We start from the raw sequence: 19,559 nt of genomic DNA, 5'->3' as shown, positions 1-19,559 counted from the left end.
TTGACCAGTTTTGTAAATACGCCAAAATCTTGACATCCATTTGAAAAGTGTAGATTTGATTAAAGGTTCTAATTGAGAACATGTTTTACTTATAAACAAACAAATGCATTTGAAATACACAAATTGAACTTTAACAACATTTCAAAAATCACACGCGTGTGAAGTGAGTAGTGCAACTCCGTGTGGGGGTCCCCGGAAGTTCCAGACCCGTAGGACCACAGCCAGGGTACGGTAGAGAAATGACAGTTACTGTGTGGGGGTACCCTCTACTGTACTGTCACTGTACTGTCACTGTACTGGCACACCCGAAATCATCACATATACAGTTAATATGTGCGTGTGTGTTTGTGTGTGTGTTAGGTTGCGCACAGGTGGTGAAAAACAACCATGCTATTATCGTGCTCATACCCACCCACCCAGCCAGCCAACCAGCCACACACATAGCTCCGTAAGGGAGTGGTTGACAATGCTCACAAACATGTTGCGTTGTGAGTTTGTAGATCTGCTGGTTTTGAAAGGTTTTGTAGATTTTAGCCTATAATGACATGCCCAAATTTGGGACATCAGGGTGAAACTGGTTAAGAATCGGGACTTCTTGGAAATGTTTTCCAAGAAGTCATATAATGGCCTTGCGAAATAGTAAATACCTAATGCTGATACCTCATTAGCTTATCAGCTGACAGAAATGAAGTTGAAGGCATGTTTAACATGTGTTAACTGAGTCAGTAGCTTTTTCCTCTTTTCAACATGTTTATTGTTGTATTATCACACGTTTACAGGTGTAACATAGAAGATGTGATTTCCCATTCAAGCTCCCATTCTGTTCAAATTCCAGTTCATAAGACAAAAACAATCACACTCATGTGAAGTCTATCTATGGACATTAAAAGTCCATAGACTTGGCTGCCACATGACGTCACGAGTGGGGTCTGGCTTTTTTTCTGAAAGCCAGACGTTAGAGGGGATAGCGCCCCTCAAAAAGTCAAATGATAAAATAACCATATCAGATATCAGATATAAATAAGGTACTGTGTACTTAATGCAATATATAAATAAGGCAGAGTAGCCCCACAGTAGTATCTTGAGCAAAGTAGAGATACGTTTGTATTTATGTTTGGGAATGGAGTAGAGAGTAGAGTAGTAGACAGTTCATAAAGTTCTATTGTGCCAGATGGCAAACAAGTGTATATTCACTGTCTTGTATATAATGTGAGCAAACGACTGTTGGACACCGTTGACTCTGTCGACTAAATTCAAAGAAAATGTGGGAGCTGTTTTTCCTTTGTTTTGCCGATGGGTACCCAGATTGCTGTCATATACATAATGTGAGCAAAACGGGTGTATTTACTTTCATACTACATAAAGTGAGCAAAATATAAAAGCCTGTGGTTCCCTCATGTCTAATAGTAGTAATTGCTATGGTTGCTATTAACCATAGCAACCATGCTCGTTTTTTTGTTACGAACAAACACGGGTACACGGGTACAAAGCCAGTTGTTGGAGTGGTTTGCACCACTCAAAAAAGAGTCAGTCATTTGTTTGTATCATGCTTGAGTGTCACCTAGACATTTTATCTCTCTTATTGTGTCCAGAGATTGTGTTCGCATTGCATTTCTATATTTGGAGCTGTTGTTGTAATGCCACCCGGGGGGAAGACAGGGTTGAGTGGTAGATGTAGTCTAATCTACTCCTAAAATACTCTCCTTACTTGCTTCGATAATGCCAGGGGTTTGTGGTCCTGTCAGCAGCAGCAGCTCTAGCCCGATCGTTCTCGGCCCCAAGGGGATGATGAACCGTTCCCCGCCTCAACATTCCTCTTTTTCTTTCTCCCACGCCGACGACCAGGACTCCAACAACCACTGCTGATCCTTCCACATGTTTTTTTTCTTCTCCTAATCCCACCCAGGTCCCTTCATGGTGAGTGTGACTTGATGGAGTGAAGTAAAAGTGATGGTGTAAGGGGACTCGCAGCAGCCACGGAGGAGGTGCTCGAGCGTGGAATGTTGCGCTGGTCGGTGCACCTGGAAGGCGGTCCGCGGAGAGTCAACCATGCGGCGGTGGCGGTGGGACACAAGGTGTACTCCTTCGGAGGATACTGCTCCGGCGAGGACTACGAGACCCTCCGGCAGATTGACGTACACGTCTTCAACACGGGTATGTGTTTATTTCGTCGACTATAACTATGGCGAAAATTGTTCGTCGACAACCTTTTTCCACCGATGAGAACTAAATGGAAACTAAATGAAAACTAAGCTATGATGATTCAAACTAAGACTAAATATATTGACAATTTTGTCAACGGATAAAATGTTAGGAAGGGACTAGTGGACAAGAGATCCAGTATAAGTCATTTTACACTTGGTTGCATGCTGAAAATAGCAGATCTACAAGCTCACAAGGCGTCGCGCTGCAACGCGGTGTGAGCTTGTAGATCTGCTATTTTCAGCAAATGTAAAATCAGCCATTACGATGGCATCAAGGCCCGCCAACATACATTTTAGTCAACTAAATCACCTGTAGATGTAGTTGACTAAAATCTTGACATTTAGTCGACTAAAACTAGACTAACACTAAAACATTCCAGGTGACTAAAATGTGACTAAAACTAAATAAACTATTCAAGAGACTATGACTAAAACTAAAATCAAAATGTGCTGCCAAAAACAACACTGCTGGGAACAACCTGGTTCAACCCATTTAGACCTGAGGACGACGCATCTGTGTCGCCATATAGCTTTTAACCACTTTTAACCGTTATTTGATACTTCAGCCGTTGAAAGATTGCAGATCTACAAGCTCTTAGCGCGGCACCGAGTGCCACGCTACGAGCTTGTAGAGCTGCTATTCTTTTTATCCCGAAAATGCAGCACAAATCTTTGAATATGTGTTCTTTCGCAGTGAACATTTCCATATTTACATTCGTCTCATCTCTCTGGGAAAAGTCTTCTTACATCTTTAGCTGAAAGGGCAACCTATTCTAAAATGAATGTTATTCAAGGAGAGCCGAGTGTTTTCTCATTATAGAAGTGTGTGACATTGCTGACATTCCACTATTACTTACGTAGGCAGACCTTAAAGAATTCCGTTACTCTGTCACACACGTCTACACAGGTGTTGTCTTTAAAGTAGTTCCGGTTGCTCTTGGAGATTCAAATTTTGACCTATTTTCTTTCCCTGTGACCTGTTTTCCTCAGTGTGTTGAAACACCTGTTTTGCAACTTACAAACCATGGAAGTAATCTTTACAAAGATAATTAAAGATGATTGAAATGTAAATGATGTCAGCACCACTGACACCAGATCTATTATTTCAGTGTTTATCTTATCACTGTCCTAGATATTGACAAAGCTCGACATCCTTTAGATTTTCTCCCTTATTCAGCTTTTGAATTGCTTAGTTCTTTATGAAAGTATTTCAGGCTTTTACTTGGAGGTTTCTGATATTAAATTTCCATCTTGTAACAGCTTAACAGGTAAACAAATGCCTTTGATTAGTTTGCATGTCAAGTTGGTGTTACTGCTCTATCAGTTCAGAATTTTCCACACATTTATAATGGTCATATTTCCTCTCTTGGTCAGATCTTAACCTACAGTATTTGATGTGCTCCAGCATTGACATTTTTATTTGTTTTGCTGCTTGTATGCTGTGATTTTATCCTATCCTCTGTAGAGCATCTTGTAACCATGTTTTGAAAAGTTCTATACAAATAAGTTATAACATAATAATAATCATCATCATCATCATCATCATCATCATCATCATACATTTTTTTAAACCATTGAATTGACAAATGGGAGAACTTTCAAGTCTCCAGTAAATTAAACTTGTAGCATTCAAGACATGTGACACAAACCAACTGTCCTTTAAGAAAAATGCACCGGAAACACAAGTTGCCTGTCAATTCAGTATTTATTTACCCTCGGAATGTGATAAATGGGATTCTTATGTCTGCCACCAGATTGTTGCAAATTTGACAATTTCTTTTGCACTAAAGGTTCTTTAACACAATCAGCGCTGGGATTTCTTTCAAAATAGAAGCTTGGGGTGCCGGGAAGATACAGTATGCCCCCCCCCCCTTCCGTTCCGGGAAAAAAACGGGACACATATTTTGGCTTGCTTACCTTGCTAAGATTCCGATAAAAGTCGCTGATGATCGCTCGCTTCATATTTTGAATGAGAGGCATGTTGAAGTCAGAAATGAAGAGCTTAGTATATCCATCTGGTCAAAACCACGGAGAGCTCCTTAGATTACACGCGCCGAGCCTTTCTTTGTGGGCGGTAAACAGGGAAGTGAACGACAACGCGCATGCGCGAAAGAAGAGTATGGTGCAGAAGGAGAGGCCAACTATTTTTCTCTCGGTTGATAACAATGAAAATGTGCTAGGACGTGTACACACGTCCTTTGGATCCGTCGGTTGGATTAGTTATGACGTTCCCACACACGTCGTATGGTCTGAATGTGTTAAAAATGTACTACTAGTCAGGTAGTACATACATTTTCTCAAAAACAAAATAACTTTATTGTGGTTAATGTAGTCCATTCCATACATGTTATTGTTCTTTCTCTTGACTACGTTTCAGTGTCTTTGAAGTGGACGAAGTTGCCCCCAGTGAGAACTGGAGGAAGAGAACATGCCCGCGAGGTTCCGTACATGCGCTACGGTCATACAGCCGTGCTGTTGGATGATATCATCTACATCTGGGGTGGACGTAATGACACGGAGGGTGCTTGCAATGTGCTGTATGCATTCGATGTCTGTAAGTAAACAGTAGCAGAATGCCCGTTAACACTCCACATTGAACAGAATGTCAAGGTGCATGCCTGCATGGATCATCAGTAGAATGAAAACAGCCAGCACACCACTCTGTAATGTCCGTTCATTGAAAGAAATGCGTCCATTGCTTTTAAATCAATGAAAGGACAGTATTGAGTGCTGGCTGTTGTCTTGTTTTCTTGTAAAACCTGTTTCTTGTAAAACATTGTTGATGTTAAGTGATATATATTCCTTTCTAACTGAAGATTCACCTGCTTGGTGCATTGATGCCAGGGGAGAAAGAGCAGGGAAACCTGTCTTTGTAAGAGAGGGGCAGATACATAGTTGTTTCCATTTATAGTAAGCTGTGACAACTGCAAATTATGTGCAATACTTGTTCTCTCCACATGCTCTCTAACGTTCTCAGCCGCTGGAGCGCAACGGAGAGCTTTGCAGGAATGTCATGTCTTGAGTTAATGTAACATATTAATGGTCCTTAGACACCCACAGATGGTTCACGCCCAAGATTTCTGGGACAGTTCCAGGGGCGAGGGACGGCCACTCGGCATGTGTCTTGGGGAAGGTCATGTATATCTTTGGAGGATACGAGCAGCTGGTGAGTCTTCGGGCCCTCCTCACTTTGAGACTTTTTGTTCTGTGGGGTTTTGAATCAAGATTTAACTCCTCTCTTTCCCTGTGCTTCTTTGCAGGCCGACTGCTTCTCCAATGACATCCACAAGCTGGACACCACCACAATGGTCTGGTCTTTAATTAACGCCAGAGTGAGTTGAAACCCATCACCGGGTCCATTGTTTCACTATAACACATTTTGACCTGAGGACAATTCTACAAATGTCTTCTAAATCCTACACAGTTTTCTGAAAAACCTATGTTTCTATGTCAGTGGTGCTCAACCTTTTTCATGTCAAGGACCCCCAAAAATATCTGGATTTGGCATAACATAATGCTTAAAACACCAAAAGGGGTTCCCGTTCAGTATGGGATAAGCCAAATGACACGCTGTGACTCCCTGTGTCCACAGCCTGCCTGTCTCGCTCCCATCCATCCATCCGAGTACACACAACATAGATGAATATAATAGCCAGGAGAAATGCAGGGGTAGAGAACGGAGTGGGCACTGGGCAAGGTGTCAGCTTACGATAAAAGCACTGTGTTGGAACTCGGCAAGCCAACAGGGATTCCAGGGGTTGGCATTACACAGCCACACAGACCGACATGCCTGGTGGTCATATTGACTGGACACACTCTCACACACACACACACACACACACACACACACACACGCGCACGCGCGCGCGCGCGCGCGCGCGCGCACACACACACACACACACACACACACACACACACACACACACACACACACACACACACACACACACACACACACACACACACACACACACACACGCGCGCACACGCAGGCACTGCTCTGCTTGCTAATGCAGTTCGCTGGTAGGCAGCCAAAGTACAACAAGGCTCATGGAGGATTTTATTTTATACCCTCCTCCTCATGGGGTAACAATTCTGTGTGCATGGTTTGAATCTGCTTGTTTACGTGGAATGGAATGCTTTGCCCACCAAGGTAAAGGTTACTGTCAAAGCACTGTGTGGGCAATCAATCATTAAGCCAGCAGGATGCAGGTCACCTTACATCACCTGAAGCTACTGTATTATAGTTCCCTTAACTATTTGATTTCTCCATTTGCTATTCGCTCTATTAGTCCTTTGCGGATAACGTTTTGTCATCAAGCTGATTACTGTTGGACTGGCTATTTCTAGAGATTTAGCCCTCCATGTGATAGGCTTATTCCACAGTTATGCCTTTTACCCCCCCCCCCCCCCCCACCCCACACTTGTTCCTGAACTACTGTAGTATGCCTTCTATGAAGGTTTTAAGCATTATGTTAGCAAAAATAGCAGATCTACAAGCTCATAGTGCGGCACAGAGTGCTGCGCTACGAGCTTGTAGATCTGCTATTTTTGAAAAATCGTGAAAATGTGTCGCAATTCTTTGAATGTATATTCTTTCACAGTGAACATTATTAACTCAAATCTTTGCTTCTGGGGGGGTCCCTGGAACAACATATTTTCAGATGGGGGTCCGCGGCCAAATACAGATCATTCTGGGGGTCCACTGACATAGAAACATAGGGTTTTTCAGAAAACTGTCATGATTTAGAAGCCAGGCATTTGTAGAATCATCCTCGGGTCTAAATGGGTTAACAAATGCAAACCTGTTCTGTCTAGTGGTGGTTGTTTGTCATTGATGTGCAATATCTCGTAGCCATTGGCTGCGAGATTAGCTTTATTTACATTTGATGACTGCTTTACGCAATTTAGTTGTTTTATAGTTGTTGTATTTGTACTCCAGTGTCCATTTAACCACGTCAGCCCTATTTTTAGAAATAGAGATTTGTTGAACATTTTCGCATACCGGTAACAATGAAATGCCCAAAATAGGGACGCCATGGTTAAAGAACATGCTTTTGTAACTTACACCCAGGAGAACAATGCTAACACATGGTGGAAGTTGAGACACGTGAAAAAAAGGCTTTGTCATGGATAAAAGGCATGCTTAAAGGCAAAAGGATTGCATGCTTGTCTTTGTCTGGCATTATGTTCATTCAGTCAAAGCCGATCACATTTCATTGGCTGTTATATTTGCCTTTCATCTATGCCTTGTTTGTGTGCGCCGGGCCCGTGGCAATGTTTGTCTTCCCCAGATTTGTAAAATCTCTACTAAGGCCTAGGAAGGAAAAGCCTCTATTTTTTTTGGCTAACGAAAATGAGAGGTTGTGAATTCACTTTTTGGCCTTGTGTGTGTGTCTCTTTGCATTTCAGTACTACCAACACTAGGTGGCAGCGTTGACCTTTTGATTTGGTATGGCCTTTTTGGGTGCCAGTGGAGTCCACAGTCCACACACACACAATGTGAATCAATGGTTACTGGACGCAACAGTTCCAGGGCATTAGTTCAGTTATAATACACAGATCGACCGTTGATCAAAACCTTCACAGATTTAGTTTTAGCATTGTCAATAGGAGCTTCATAGCACTTAATATCGGTTATGGAGAATTCAATTTATGTTAACCCATTCTGAACCCCTTTTGGTGATCTGCTATTTTTGAAAAATCGTGAAAATGTGGTGCAAATCTTAATATATTCTTTCAGAGCCAACGTTTTTAAATCTTTGCTCTTGGGGGATCCCTGGAACAACATATTTTCAGAGGGGGGTCGGCAGCCAATTACATATAATTTTTTGTATTTTTTTTACATTCTGGGCGGGAACCCCTTTTGGTGATCTGCTATTTTTGAAAAATCATGAAAATGTGGCGCCAATCTTAATATATATTCTTTCAGAGCCAACGTTTTTAAATCTTTGCTCCTGGGGGATCCCTGGAACAACATATTTTCAGATGGGGGTCGGCAGCCAATTACATATAATTTTGGGGGTCCTTGACATGAAAATGTTTGAGAACCACTGACATAGAAACATATGTTTTTCAGAAAACTGTCAGGATTTAGAAGACATTTGTAGAATCGTTGTCAGGTCTAAATGGGTTAAGATATTTCAGCCACAACATCTAGCCGGTGTTCTGTCTCTGCAGGGCACTCCTGCACGTTGGAGAGACTTTCACTCGGCCACCATCATCGGGACGAAGATGTTTGTGTTCGGGGGCCGAGCAGACCGATTTGGCCCCTTCCACTCCAACAACGAGATCTACTGCAACAAGATCCGAGTTTTTGACACAGAGTCGAACAGCTGGATGGGCACGAATTCAGTACAGCCTCTCCCCGAAGGACGCAGGAGTCATTCAGCTTGTAAGATCCGCATGCACAAGCGTGCCCCTAATTGTTTGATTCACCTCTGAAGTCAGAATATAATCCACAGTATGGATACGTTGTTGCTGGTGTCTCATTGTCTTTTGATCCGGCACGTGAATCTGAATAGTTGCATTCGGGTCTCCTAATATATATGGTAATGTGATAACACGTCAAGAAAGATCAAAGCAATCCCCATTTTCCATTTGAAAGCCTTTCAACTTTAAAGGGACACGTTGAAGATTTAAAATGTGAAACGGGTCATTTGATGTCATCTATGCTCCTCATGACATTTTCCCATGTTGTGGCTGCAAGCTCTATGTACACTGCATACGTTGTTTTTTTGCCACACTATATATGATCTGCTTACAATCCAGAACAATGGGATTTAAGTTCAAAATCGGCAAAGTGGGCCTTTAAGAATGCAGTTATGCATGCAAAAAGCTCTAATCCCTGGTGTGATTTACATTCTCATGTGTATTGTTTGTGTATATTTTGAGTGCCAATGGCCTTCACAGATTGCCAGCCATGTGCCTTTGAGCCTTTTTGAGGGAAAGTATCTAAATTATAAATAGCCAGGGCTGGGCTCATTGGTTCCACATAAGCCATTATAAGATGCCGAAGAGCCTATTTTCTACTTTGTTCATGCTCAACAAAACAAATTGAAATGATATTATTCGGTGGGTTTTCTACATGCTGTGTTTTGTAAATGTCATGATCTTTCTTGATAGATTTACAACAGATATTTTTTACTCTGTACATTTTCAGTTTCCTACAATGGAGAGCTGTATATTTTCGGTGGCTACAATGCTCGTCTAGACCGGCACTTCAATGACTTGTGGAAATTCAATCCAGGTGATTCAGCATTAATTTACTCATGACAAGCCTTGTCAGCTTTGGTACGGCAGCAACATTGCTGTAAAGAGCCTGGCAACGCCACTAACCTATTAACCCATTTAGACCTGACATCAAAATTAAAAAAAGTCTTCTAAATCCTGACAGTTTTCTGAAATACCTATGTTTCTATATCAGTGGTGCTCAATATTTCATGTCAAGGACCCCAAAAACTATATATAATTGGCCACCAACCCCCATTTGAAAATGTGTTGTTCCAGGGACCGCCCCCAAAAGCAAAGATTTGAGTTAAAAACGTTCGCTCTGAAAGAATATACATTATATTCAAAGATTTGCACTACGTTTTCATGATTTTTCAAAAATAGCTAAAGTATAACATAATGCTTAAAACACCAAATGGGGTTCCCGCCCAGAATGGGTTAAGACCTGAGGCGGATTCTACAAAATGCCCTCTAAATCTGACTTTAAGTAAAGGACCCCCAAAATCATATGTATTTGGCCAAGGATCTCCATATGAAAATGTTATATGTCTGGGGCCCCCAGAAGAAAGGGAGGGAAAAAAATTCTAAATTAAACACTTTCAAGATTTTCAAAAATAGCAGATGTACAAGCTCACAGCACGGCAAAAATAGTGACTCACGGCGAGCTTGTAGATCTGCTATTTTTGAGAACCATTGTTCTAACTGCTAAGGGTTTATTGAAAAAGGTATGTTGCTTATATGTATATACCGTAGCTAAACTTGAAACGACACTGATGCGTTCCCGGGTTTGAATGGGCTAATCATGTCTATGCCGTTTGAATTCATTTGTTTTCTGTGCATCTCTTATTTTCTGGCTGACTGTGTTTACTTCTCTGGAGGGAAAACACATGCTGTCTCTCCTGACCCAATTTCTCCTCTCCCTCCTTTGTGGAGAGAGACAAACTTCCCTCTCTGCTGCTATTGTCATTCTCAAGATAACTGATCCGCATAGTTTATTCTCTCTCTCTCTCTCTCTCTCTCTCTCTCTCTCTCTCTCTCTCTCTCTCTCTCTCCATCTGTTAGAATCAGCTGCATCAGGTTGCTTCTTGAATCATCAGTTGTTGTTGTAGTTTTTTGTGTTCTAGTTCTAAACCTGGGGTCTCTATTTTGGGAATGTCGTTATGATGTCGGAACTTTCAAAAATAGTTAAACAAATTTTCATAAAAAATCCAAGAAATTTGCGAAAATAGCTGATCTGGATATTTTCACTATTTGTTGTATATATGGGCTTAAGTGTTAAAGTGAATCACATGTGGTCACCATACACGTCCTAGTACAGAGTACGATGTTTGTTTAACCCATTCTGGGCGGGAACCCCTTTTGGTGTTTTAAACATTATGTTATACTTTAGCTATTGACAAATAGCAGATCTACAAGCTCATAGCGCGGTGCCGTGCTACGAGCTTGTAGATCTGCTATTTTTTTTCCCAAAATATCGTGAAAATGTGGCGCAAATCTTTGAATATATATTCTTTCAGAGCAAACGTTTTTAACTCAAATCTTTGCTTCTGGGGGGTAGCTGCAACAACATATTTTCAGATGGAGGTCATATATATACATATATTTTTGGGGGTCCTTGACATGAAAAAGGTTGAGCACCGCTGACATTGTCATGATTTAGAAGACATCTTTGTAGAGTCGTCCTCGGGTGTAAATGGGTTAAAGTAGTGAGGCGCCTCTCACTTCACAAGTGAGAGGCGCCTCACTACTTGTGTGAGGCGCCTCACACAAGTGTGATAGCTATCGCCCCTCAGCAATGGGTTCCCTACACCACGAAATCACGGATACTGTAGAACTCGCCAGTTTACCGACTCGCCGCGGTTTAGTGCATTTTAGTTTTACTTCACCTTCATTTAAATTGCATAGAGAGAGAGAGAGAGAGAGAGATGGATGTTTAGAGTTAACACTAGATGAAGTGGGAATGCTAAAGTTTAAACGCCAAAGTACCGAAACAATGTAATTCATTAGTAAACAATATCCTGAATTGGTAGGCCTACTTATCATTGGTATTCACATACTCAACCTTTTATCATTGAATAGCTGACTATTTAATTGCACAAAATAATTTGATCGCTTTGGAAATGAACTATAACATCTGTGAGTTTGACGTATACTACACTGATGAAGACAGAAGCATGTTAGCATAACGATGAAGACATTGATGAAGAATTTTCGCTGCGGGGAGTTGGTAAACTGGGCGAGTTCTCCGGATACCGAAATCACAAAGCTATCCAGGTGTTCTATCAGTCGGGCTAAGCCTGTCTGATCTCTGCGTTCTCAGGTCCATATCTTATCAAAAGGGCACTGATGGGGAAGGTAACGGGCAATTTCAAAGCTTTTCCATCCAGCTGAGCTGAGATGAAACACTGTTCTGGCTTAAATCGTCCACCCGTAGCAATTTATTGGTGCAATGTTAAAGCAGTCCACTAGAGGTCACTGCCTGTGTTATAATGTTGATACCCCAGCAAAGCTGGACTGGCTTGTTGCTATAGAGATGTAGTGATGCCATGGCCAATATGAGCGTGGCCCATGGAGCCTTCATCCTTATATGGAATGATGGAGAGGGTGTCGAGGACGGCGTCCTTGTTTTGTACAACGTACGTGACACTGTAGTTGTGTGTGTGTGTGTGTGTGTGTGTGTGTGTGTGTGTGTGTGTGTGTGTGTGTGTGTGTGTGTGTGTGTGTGTGTGTGTGTGTGTGTGTGTGTGTGTGTGTGTGTGTGTGTGTGTGTGTGTGTGAGAGATATATATTCTGGGGCAGATCTCGCAAAGACTGTTTGACCAAACGGTACCACATTTCTTATGCACGCTGCCAGTAGGCCACACAACTCCCTGATGTTGTGTGAATATTTTATACATTTTTAGAGCTTTTAATTGTATACGCCAGCACCAACAAAAACGGAGTTAATGGGGGTTGGCTTGGGGTGAACTTCGCCCAAGTCCAGAGATGACTCGCATCATAGTACTACAAAATAAATAACTATATTTTATCACTTGCCAGAAGTCTTTTCTCAGTCCCATGGCCTCTGTTGTTGCTAAACATAGAGTGGATAATAGGTTTATGTAATGTTAATGATTTCTGTAGCTGCGACAACATAGCCGAGCCGAGTGTAATCATAACTTGCAGAACTGTAGGTCCTTCTTTAAAGCTATTTGCTGCAAAAAGCCATTTAAATCGAATCTACTGGTTCAAAGACTGGAACCTTGGTTAGGGTGCTGTGTGTGTGTGTGTGTGTGATATATGGCCCTTAGAGTGTTGGTGCTCTAGTTTTTGTCCTTTTTATTTTCTTGTTTCTCTCTAGACATTATTTGACTGGTTCACATGCTATATACAGTATTTGTCTGCATGTCTACTCTGAATGCATTAACCACTTAAAGGAGAATTCCATGCTAGAAGGCTTTCTTAACTTTATTTGTAGTTGTTACGTCCCCACCAAAGAGGTCCAGGTGTTATTTTGTGCAAAAGCGCATTTTTGGCTATTTCCCCTACCATAAGCCCTCAATGAATTGCATTGAATTGAATGGGGATATGGGTTGTTGTGCTAATTCGCTTATTTCCATCGCTCAAAAAAAACCCAACCCCCATTGAGGGCTTATATTAGGGGAAATAGCCAATAATGTACTTTTGCACAAAATAACACCTGGACCTCTTTGGTGGGGACGTAACCACTACAAATAATAGTAAGAAAAGCCTTCTAGCATGGAATTCTCCTTTTAAGCACAACAACGGCTCACTTTACAAGCTCACAACCAGTGTGCAACCACGCAAGCATGCAGATTTATCTATTTTTGAAAAATCTTTGAAATCCTTTGAAAATGTTCACTTATCTTCTGACACGCCCCAAAAGTTGTTAACACCTCTATTGTATGTGTTGGAACTACAGAGGCCTTCTCTTGGAAGAAGGTTGAGCCCAGGGGGAAAAGCCCGTGTCCGCGGAGACGACAGTGCTGTTGCATGGTGGGAGATCGCATCATCCTCTTTGGAGGAACTAGGTGAGGCAGTGATACTATTTCAAAACTTGTATTAATCTGTGATGATTACTCATGCTGGCTACAGTAGCGCATTCTAATGCCATGTCTTCAATTTAAATTAGCCGTCTGCCGTCATATGTGGTTGTTTTAACGGATTTATAGATTCGAAATGCCCAAGATTTCACTTGACTGTTGACACTCGACTCTAATGTGGTCTAAATAAGCTCTAAAACGCTTGCAAATGTACTATTTTGCCCCCCATCCAAGAGCCGGCTGATGGGGCGACCGGCTCCTCAATTCCTACCCTATTCTGCATCATATCAAAGAAATGTAAAGAGGGTAGTCCCGGTATTCTACGAATAACGGTGGTGCCAACCGTCTGGCATAATTCATCGATGGGTTGAAACAACATTTTGAACCAGTTTTTTTTTTGCTAGCCTGTCTGTGCCAAATTTAAACATGGAGGTGCCTTCCTGTTCAGGAACGTGCCTTCTTGTTGAGCCGTCTGCTCTAGTCTAAGCCAGGCCTGAGTAGACTGGGGACAACAACAATAACAACTGTATGTTGTTGTTGTTGAAGACATGCTTCCTACTAGTCTCCATCATAGTGAGCTACAATAGATGCAATAGAAGTTGAGTTGTCATAATTGCACCGCAGAAACAAGTTACTTTTATAATAATTAAGTTAGTATCTAAGTTACTTTTTGAGAGCAGTAACTACAACTAGTTACTAATTCCAAGTAATTCTGATGTGTTTGACTTTGTGGTTCTATGAACTGGACTCTTAATCACTGCATCATTGAGTAATGATCAGTGGTGGAAAGTAACTAAGTACTTTTACTTAAGTACTGTACTTAAGTACAATTTGAGGTATTTGTACTAGTCCACTTCATCTAATAGTCAAAATGTGTACTTTTACTCCACTACAATTATTTGAAAACTTTAGTTACTAGTTACTTTGGAGATTTTAATTTTCATTAGAAAACATTCATTAACCACTTCAACCCTATACATTTCGGCCATTTGAAAATAGCCGATCTACAAGCTCACAATGCGTCACGCATTGTGAGCTTGTAGATCTGCTATTTTCAATAGATTTTGTACACATTTTGAACTTGTGAAATGGCACATTCTGCACAATGAGTACTTTTACTTTGAGTACTTTAAGTACATTTTGATGCCAATACTTTTGTACATTTTTCATTCCGTACTTTCACCACTGGTAATGATAGGCTATTTTTTATTTTGCCAGTGGTATATAATATATATACACAGCCTTTTAATAAAGTTGTCGGAACCTGCTCTGATAAAGAATACATTATCCTTTAGGACCCTCTTATAAAATATAAACGGCTTTCTACCGTACGCAACCCAAGATAAACACTTTGGGAAGCTATTTCTTCCGTTGTCCCCCCAAGATAGAAAACAACAATTTGGACAGTAAATCTGGCCTATAAGGACTGGAACAGAGCAGCCCGTGACCATTCTTCTTTAAACTCAAGACGCTTATCTTTTGATTGTGGTCATAATAGGGGTGTCTATGAGGCATTGTGTCTCCGAAGACACACTGCATCCTGTGTAGCTTAATGGCGTACAGAAATGTGACTGTTCCTTCCTTTCAACATGTCTAGAGACTCCGGCTCCTGTGTAGACCACTGCTTCCTAAACATGTTTAGAACGCAGAGCAATTCGTAAGGGTCGTGAATAAATATCCCCTATTTTAGGTTTCCTACGTTTAAACATACATAGAATTTCAAAAGTATTTCAATAAATAAAATTCAAATTTCCATTATTAATAATAATAATAAAAAAACGTAACAATTTGTGAAAATAGCAGATGTACAAGCTCACAACGCGCTGTGAAGCAACACACTGAGCTTGTAGATCTGCTATTTTCACTAGTTTGGGTCCCGGGTAAAACATCTTTTTTGGTATTGGGCTAAAGAGTTTAGGGAACCAACTGCTGTAGAGTGAGCTCTGTCCCCTGGATGACCGTGACGTGAGACGGTGGTGTTTGTGATGGAGGCGGGGCGGTATTAGCATGCCACTTGGCCTGCTGACGGTCCTCTGATAGACCAGTAGCCGGCAGTCTTAACGAGAGGTAGCTGGGCAGCATTAGCATGGTCCAGAGTGGTCCAGAGGTCTGGGCTACTGTTATCAGTAAGACCGCGTTATCAGCCCGAACCCCACTGAGGCTACCCTGATAGTGGGTGATCCGGGAGGCTGTGGACCCCACTGCGTCTCCCCAGCCTGGAAGGCCCCGGGGCCTTTGGCTCTTGCAGGATTATTTGTCTGCTGTGCCGACTAATTGAGTAAACGCATACATATGCATGAAGCAATGTACACAAACAGTGATGTAAATAGGTTTTCAATGTAATGAGTCCCGGGATGCAGGGGTGGTCTTTTAGATGAGTCCCAGGGACATTATGAGTCCCACTTTAGCGACGTTTAAGAGTCATATTTTGCCATTTTTACAAATTTCAGCATTTAAATCCCATTTCATCTTATATGGTTATAATGTGGTTATATTCATGTAGAAAACGAAGAAGAAATTATTATTATAACTAAAGCTAGCAAAAATAAATTAGAATAAAAAAAATGCTCTACATTCATACTACATACATATTTCATATGATTTTGGCTATATGAAATCTATAATAATTCTGCCAGTTTTAACTGTTTATAAATCTTTATGTTTTCATGACACATTACACAATACATACAAAATAAAAATGAATGCTACAAAACTAACCTGGAGATTAAGTAGAAGCAGTCATGGAGGAGGTAGGCTGTGCACAGCAGCACACATCATCATCATTAGCAGATGATGTTAGATTTAGAAAATAGGGTTGCTAATATTTTTTGTTGCCCTGCAGTTGGCTTTGGCACTTCTTTTTTGGGGGGGTGGGGGGGGGGCATGTTAATGTGTGGTGGCACCGGTCCACAACGCACAACATACAACAGTGTCGGCGTTTGTTACAGTACACAATGTGTGTTTCCCATTCAATCGGGTCTACTCTGTTTGTCATGCTCAAAAATGTTCGCCTGTCTTTCTGTCGGAGGCAGCGCTGTGTAGATGAGAGAGTTGCGACAACCCCGTTCACTGTTTATTCACGGAGATTCATGAGTCACTGAACGTTATGTTGTCGTCACTCTCTCTCTCTAAACGGCTCTGGTCTCCAGGCTGCGCTCCGCTCAGCGCTGGTCTCTGAGCAAGATGGCGGAGCCCGTCAGACTGTGTTGTTGTTACAAACGAGTGGTTCTACAACGAGTCCTACGTGGATTTTATCGTTTATAACGTAGGATGAGGTCTCATGCGGCCATGCAAAATGATCGTGTCCGTAGATTATTTGTTTTACCGCATTTCTTTTCCGCGATTTTTTTTTCTTCACGTGGATTATTATTACTGTACGCTGAGTACAGTAGTGCATCCCGGGGACGCAGAGGTTGTTGGTGAAGTGCGGCCCAAAACTATAAAGTGCGTTTTGGGACGCAAAACGCACCATATTTACATCACTGCACAAATCCCTTTGTTCAGCTGGAGAATTAATATTGATGAATCTTCAGATAAACACAATTTATGGTTGGTCTATAATACAAATTTTAATGTAGGGATTTGTTCCAGTCTGTAAGATCGGGATAGGAGTCTATTTTAATTAATTAAAAATACATTTGAATGAATTAACCCATTTAGAACTGGAAAGTTGTCATTCCTTTCAATCAAGGAAAGCGTCTGTGTAATTTAGTTGTTACTATTATGATCACGAGTTTCAAATTGTTCGTAAATTAAAGCCCTACTTCATTATAGTGTTGCACAAACATAATGAGAATAGACGATCACCAAGCGATAATAATAAAGGAACGGTTTTGAACATACAGTAAAAGGTTTCCACCGATGATGGGACAAAAACTGTGTTTTTAGAATGTGCCTCGGGTCTAAATGGTTAATCAGTATTGAACGCAATTCCAGTTCTTTGCATATTGTAACCCATTGCAATCTGTCTTTGGCAACTGTCATTGCGAACGCAGTGAGCACTAACTACGAGACCTAGCAGAACCTGTCTGTCTGTCTGCGTCTGTCTGTCACGCTGTAACACCACCCGCCCGCCACCAGAGGGCGCAGCTGTATCACACACAAAAACACACACACACACACACACACACACACACACACACACACACACAAAACTTAACTTAAAAAAATAAGCTTAACTTAAAAAAAAACCTTAAAGAAAAAACTTTAAAAAATAATCTAAAAAAAACACTTAAAAAAATAAAAAAAATAAAAATAACTTAAACTTAATTTATTCTAATTGTTGTTATTGCAATTTATGAGCTGCATTCGCTTCCTGCGTTCTTACTTGTATCCAGGAGTAGACATTAAACACAACTTCCAGCAGCAAGGCAGACACATTTTCTTATTCTTTAGCAGCAGCTCAAATGTGTGCAGCAAAGTGGTGATATGTTAAAGGAGAATTCTGGCCAAATTTCCCTTGGACCCAAGTCATTTTCTAGCTTTTCCAACCATAGTGGTCATATCTGTGACTAAAATCTAATCAAATGTTTCAGTTGAAAAGGCTGACATCCTTATTCTTCATATTATGCAAAACAAGGGCACCATTTGATCTGAAAAGCAGCTGCAAACTTGCACCAAAACTTAACACAAGACGGCCATGTCTTCTTCGTTCTTTACATTCAGGTAGCTTTTGAGAATGAGAAAGCCATATTTGAAAGTGGCACATTTTGGACGATCGAAACAATTTTAGTTATTGAAAAGGAATGCAGTCCGCCAACTCTCTTGTAATGTCTGCAGTGCGATTCAGAGGTGTCAAGCATGTCTTACCTAAATTGGATACGTTTTACTAGCTTTGATGTACTTTGTGTGCAGTGCATTGTGTAGGAAAAGATTGGATCAGACTTGGAATGACACATACTGTACCCAAAATTAAATGACTCGGATCAAGTACTATAAACTTGATGGGGAGCTGGAGACAATGCATTAATGGAAAAATAAATATAACAGTGTGGCAGCGGTGGCCGAACGGATAGCGGCGCGGTCTTGATACCGGAAGGTTCCTAGTTCGAATCAGCCGTCCGACACGTTAAAAAATTACCACCGCTGAAGTGCCCTTGAACAAGGCATTGAATCACTACGATGAAATGTGTTCTATGAGCAGGGCCTGGCTGGAAACAAGTTCTTGAGCTTAGCCCAGATACCCTGGGTAAATATAGATTTCATTTCATTTCATTTCAGTCAGACATAACACCAAGTAATAATAAAATACAGTACTGTGCAATCATCAACAAAGGAGTTGACTTCTTCATGAATATATCGGGAGATGGACTGAAATGTGACTTAAATTGTTCACATCTTAGGAAATATGTAACATCTCATTAAGTAGTCAATGGAAATGGGAGACAGGTTTGTTTGTGGATGTTTGTAAACGAGAGCCAAAGTAGGTGCTTACTATACCCTAGTACACCTGAAAATAGTTTTACTTGGTTTGGTTTTTTCCCTGGCTGGGATTAGTCTGGGATTCCCTTTCAGGAGTCATGATTTCCTGTCCGGAGCAGATAGGGGATTCCGTCTGAAAAGGGGGCGTCTCAGGCTCAGTGGATTAATAGAGCATGGTGTCTGAGCAGAGGGCAGTGAATAAAACCACACATCATCTTATATATAGCTCCAATGAGCTGCTTGGTATGGAGTATGGACACCCTGTCAAAGTGGCTTGAAACGGGTTATTTAGAGAGCATTGCAAGGGTGATTTTATCTTCAACCGCTTATCCATAGTCAAGTCGCGGGGGCAACAGCTCCACCAGAGAGCTCCAGATTTCCCTCTCCACAGCAACATTAGTAACTTCATTATGGAGGATCCTGAGGCGATCCAAGGCCATTGTGGAGATATACAGTATCCTCTAATATTATTCACATGTGTGCATACACATCAATCACAAGTATACTGTACATGCCGTTTGGCTCAGTTTCATAATTTACGTTATACAGCATATGTCTTTTTTTGAGCCATAGATTATCAACCAAAACCTTTGTTCCTTTCCTTACAGGTCTATTTTTGGTCCACCTTTGCATAGGGCTGGGTGATTAATCGATTTTAAAT

General features: G+C 41.2%; 1 protein-coding gene across 1 annotated transcript in view; it reads left to right on the top strand.

The window, feature by feature from the left end:
- Positions 1–19,559, top strand: part of klhdc3 (kelch domain containing 3) — a 46,239-nt gene that overhangs the window by 2,219 nt on the left and 24,461 nt on the right. Inside the window, exons 2-8 of the mRNA XM_079512022.1 lie at positions 1,907–2,154; positions 4,582–4,758; positions 5,255–5,370; positions 5,465–5,536; positions 8,385–8,598; positions 9,367–9,453; positions 13,357–13,465. Of these exons, the coding sequence (XP_079368148.1) occupies positions 2,001–2,154; positions 4,582–4,758; positions 5,255–5,370; positions 5,465–5,536; positions 8,385–8,598; positions 9,367–9,453; positions 13,357–13,465 (929 nt within the window). The 5' untranslated portion in view covers positions 1,907–2,000. The remainder of the gene's footprint in view (positions 1–1,906; positions 2,155–4,581; positions 4,759–5,254; positions 5,371–5,464; positions 5,537–8,384; positions 8,599–9,366; positions 9,454–13,356; positions 13,466–19,559) is intronic.

Source organism: Electrona antarctica, assembly GCF_951216825.1.
Source record: "Electrona antarctica genome assembly, chromosome: 10".
Lineage (NCBI taxonomy): Eukaryota > Metazoa > Chordata > Actinopteri > Myctophiformes > Myctophidae > Electrona > Electrona antarctica.
The sequence above is the reverse complement of the archived record's forward strand: the minus strand, read 5'-3'. Positions and strand labels throughout refer to the sequence as shown.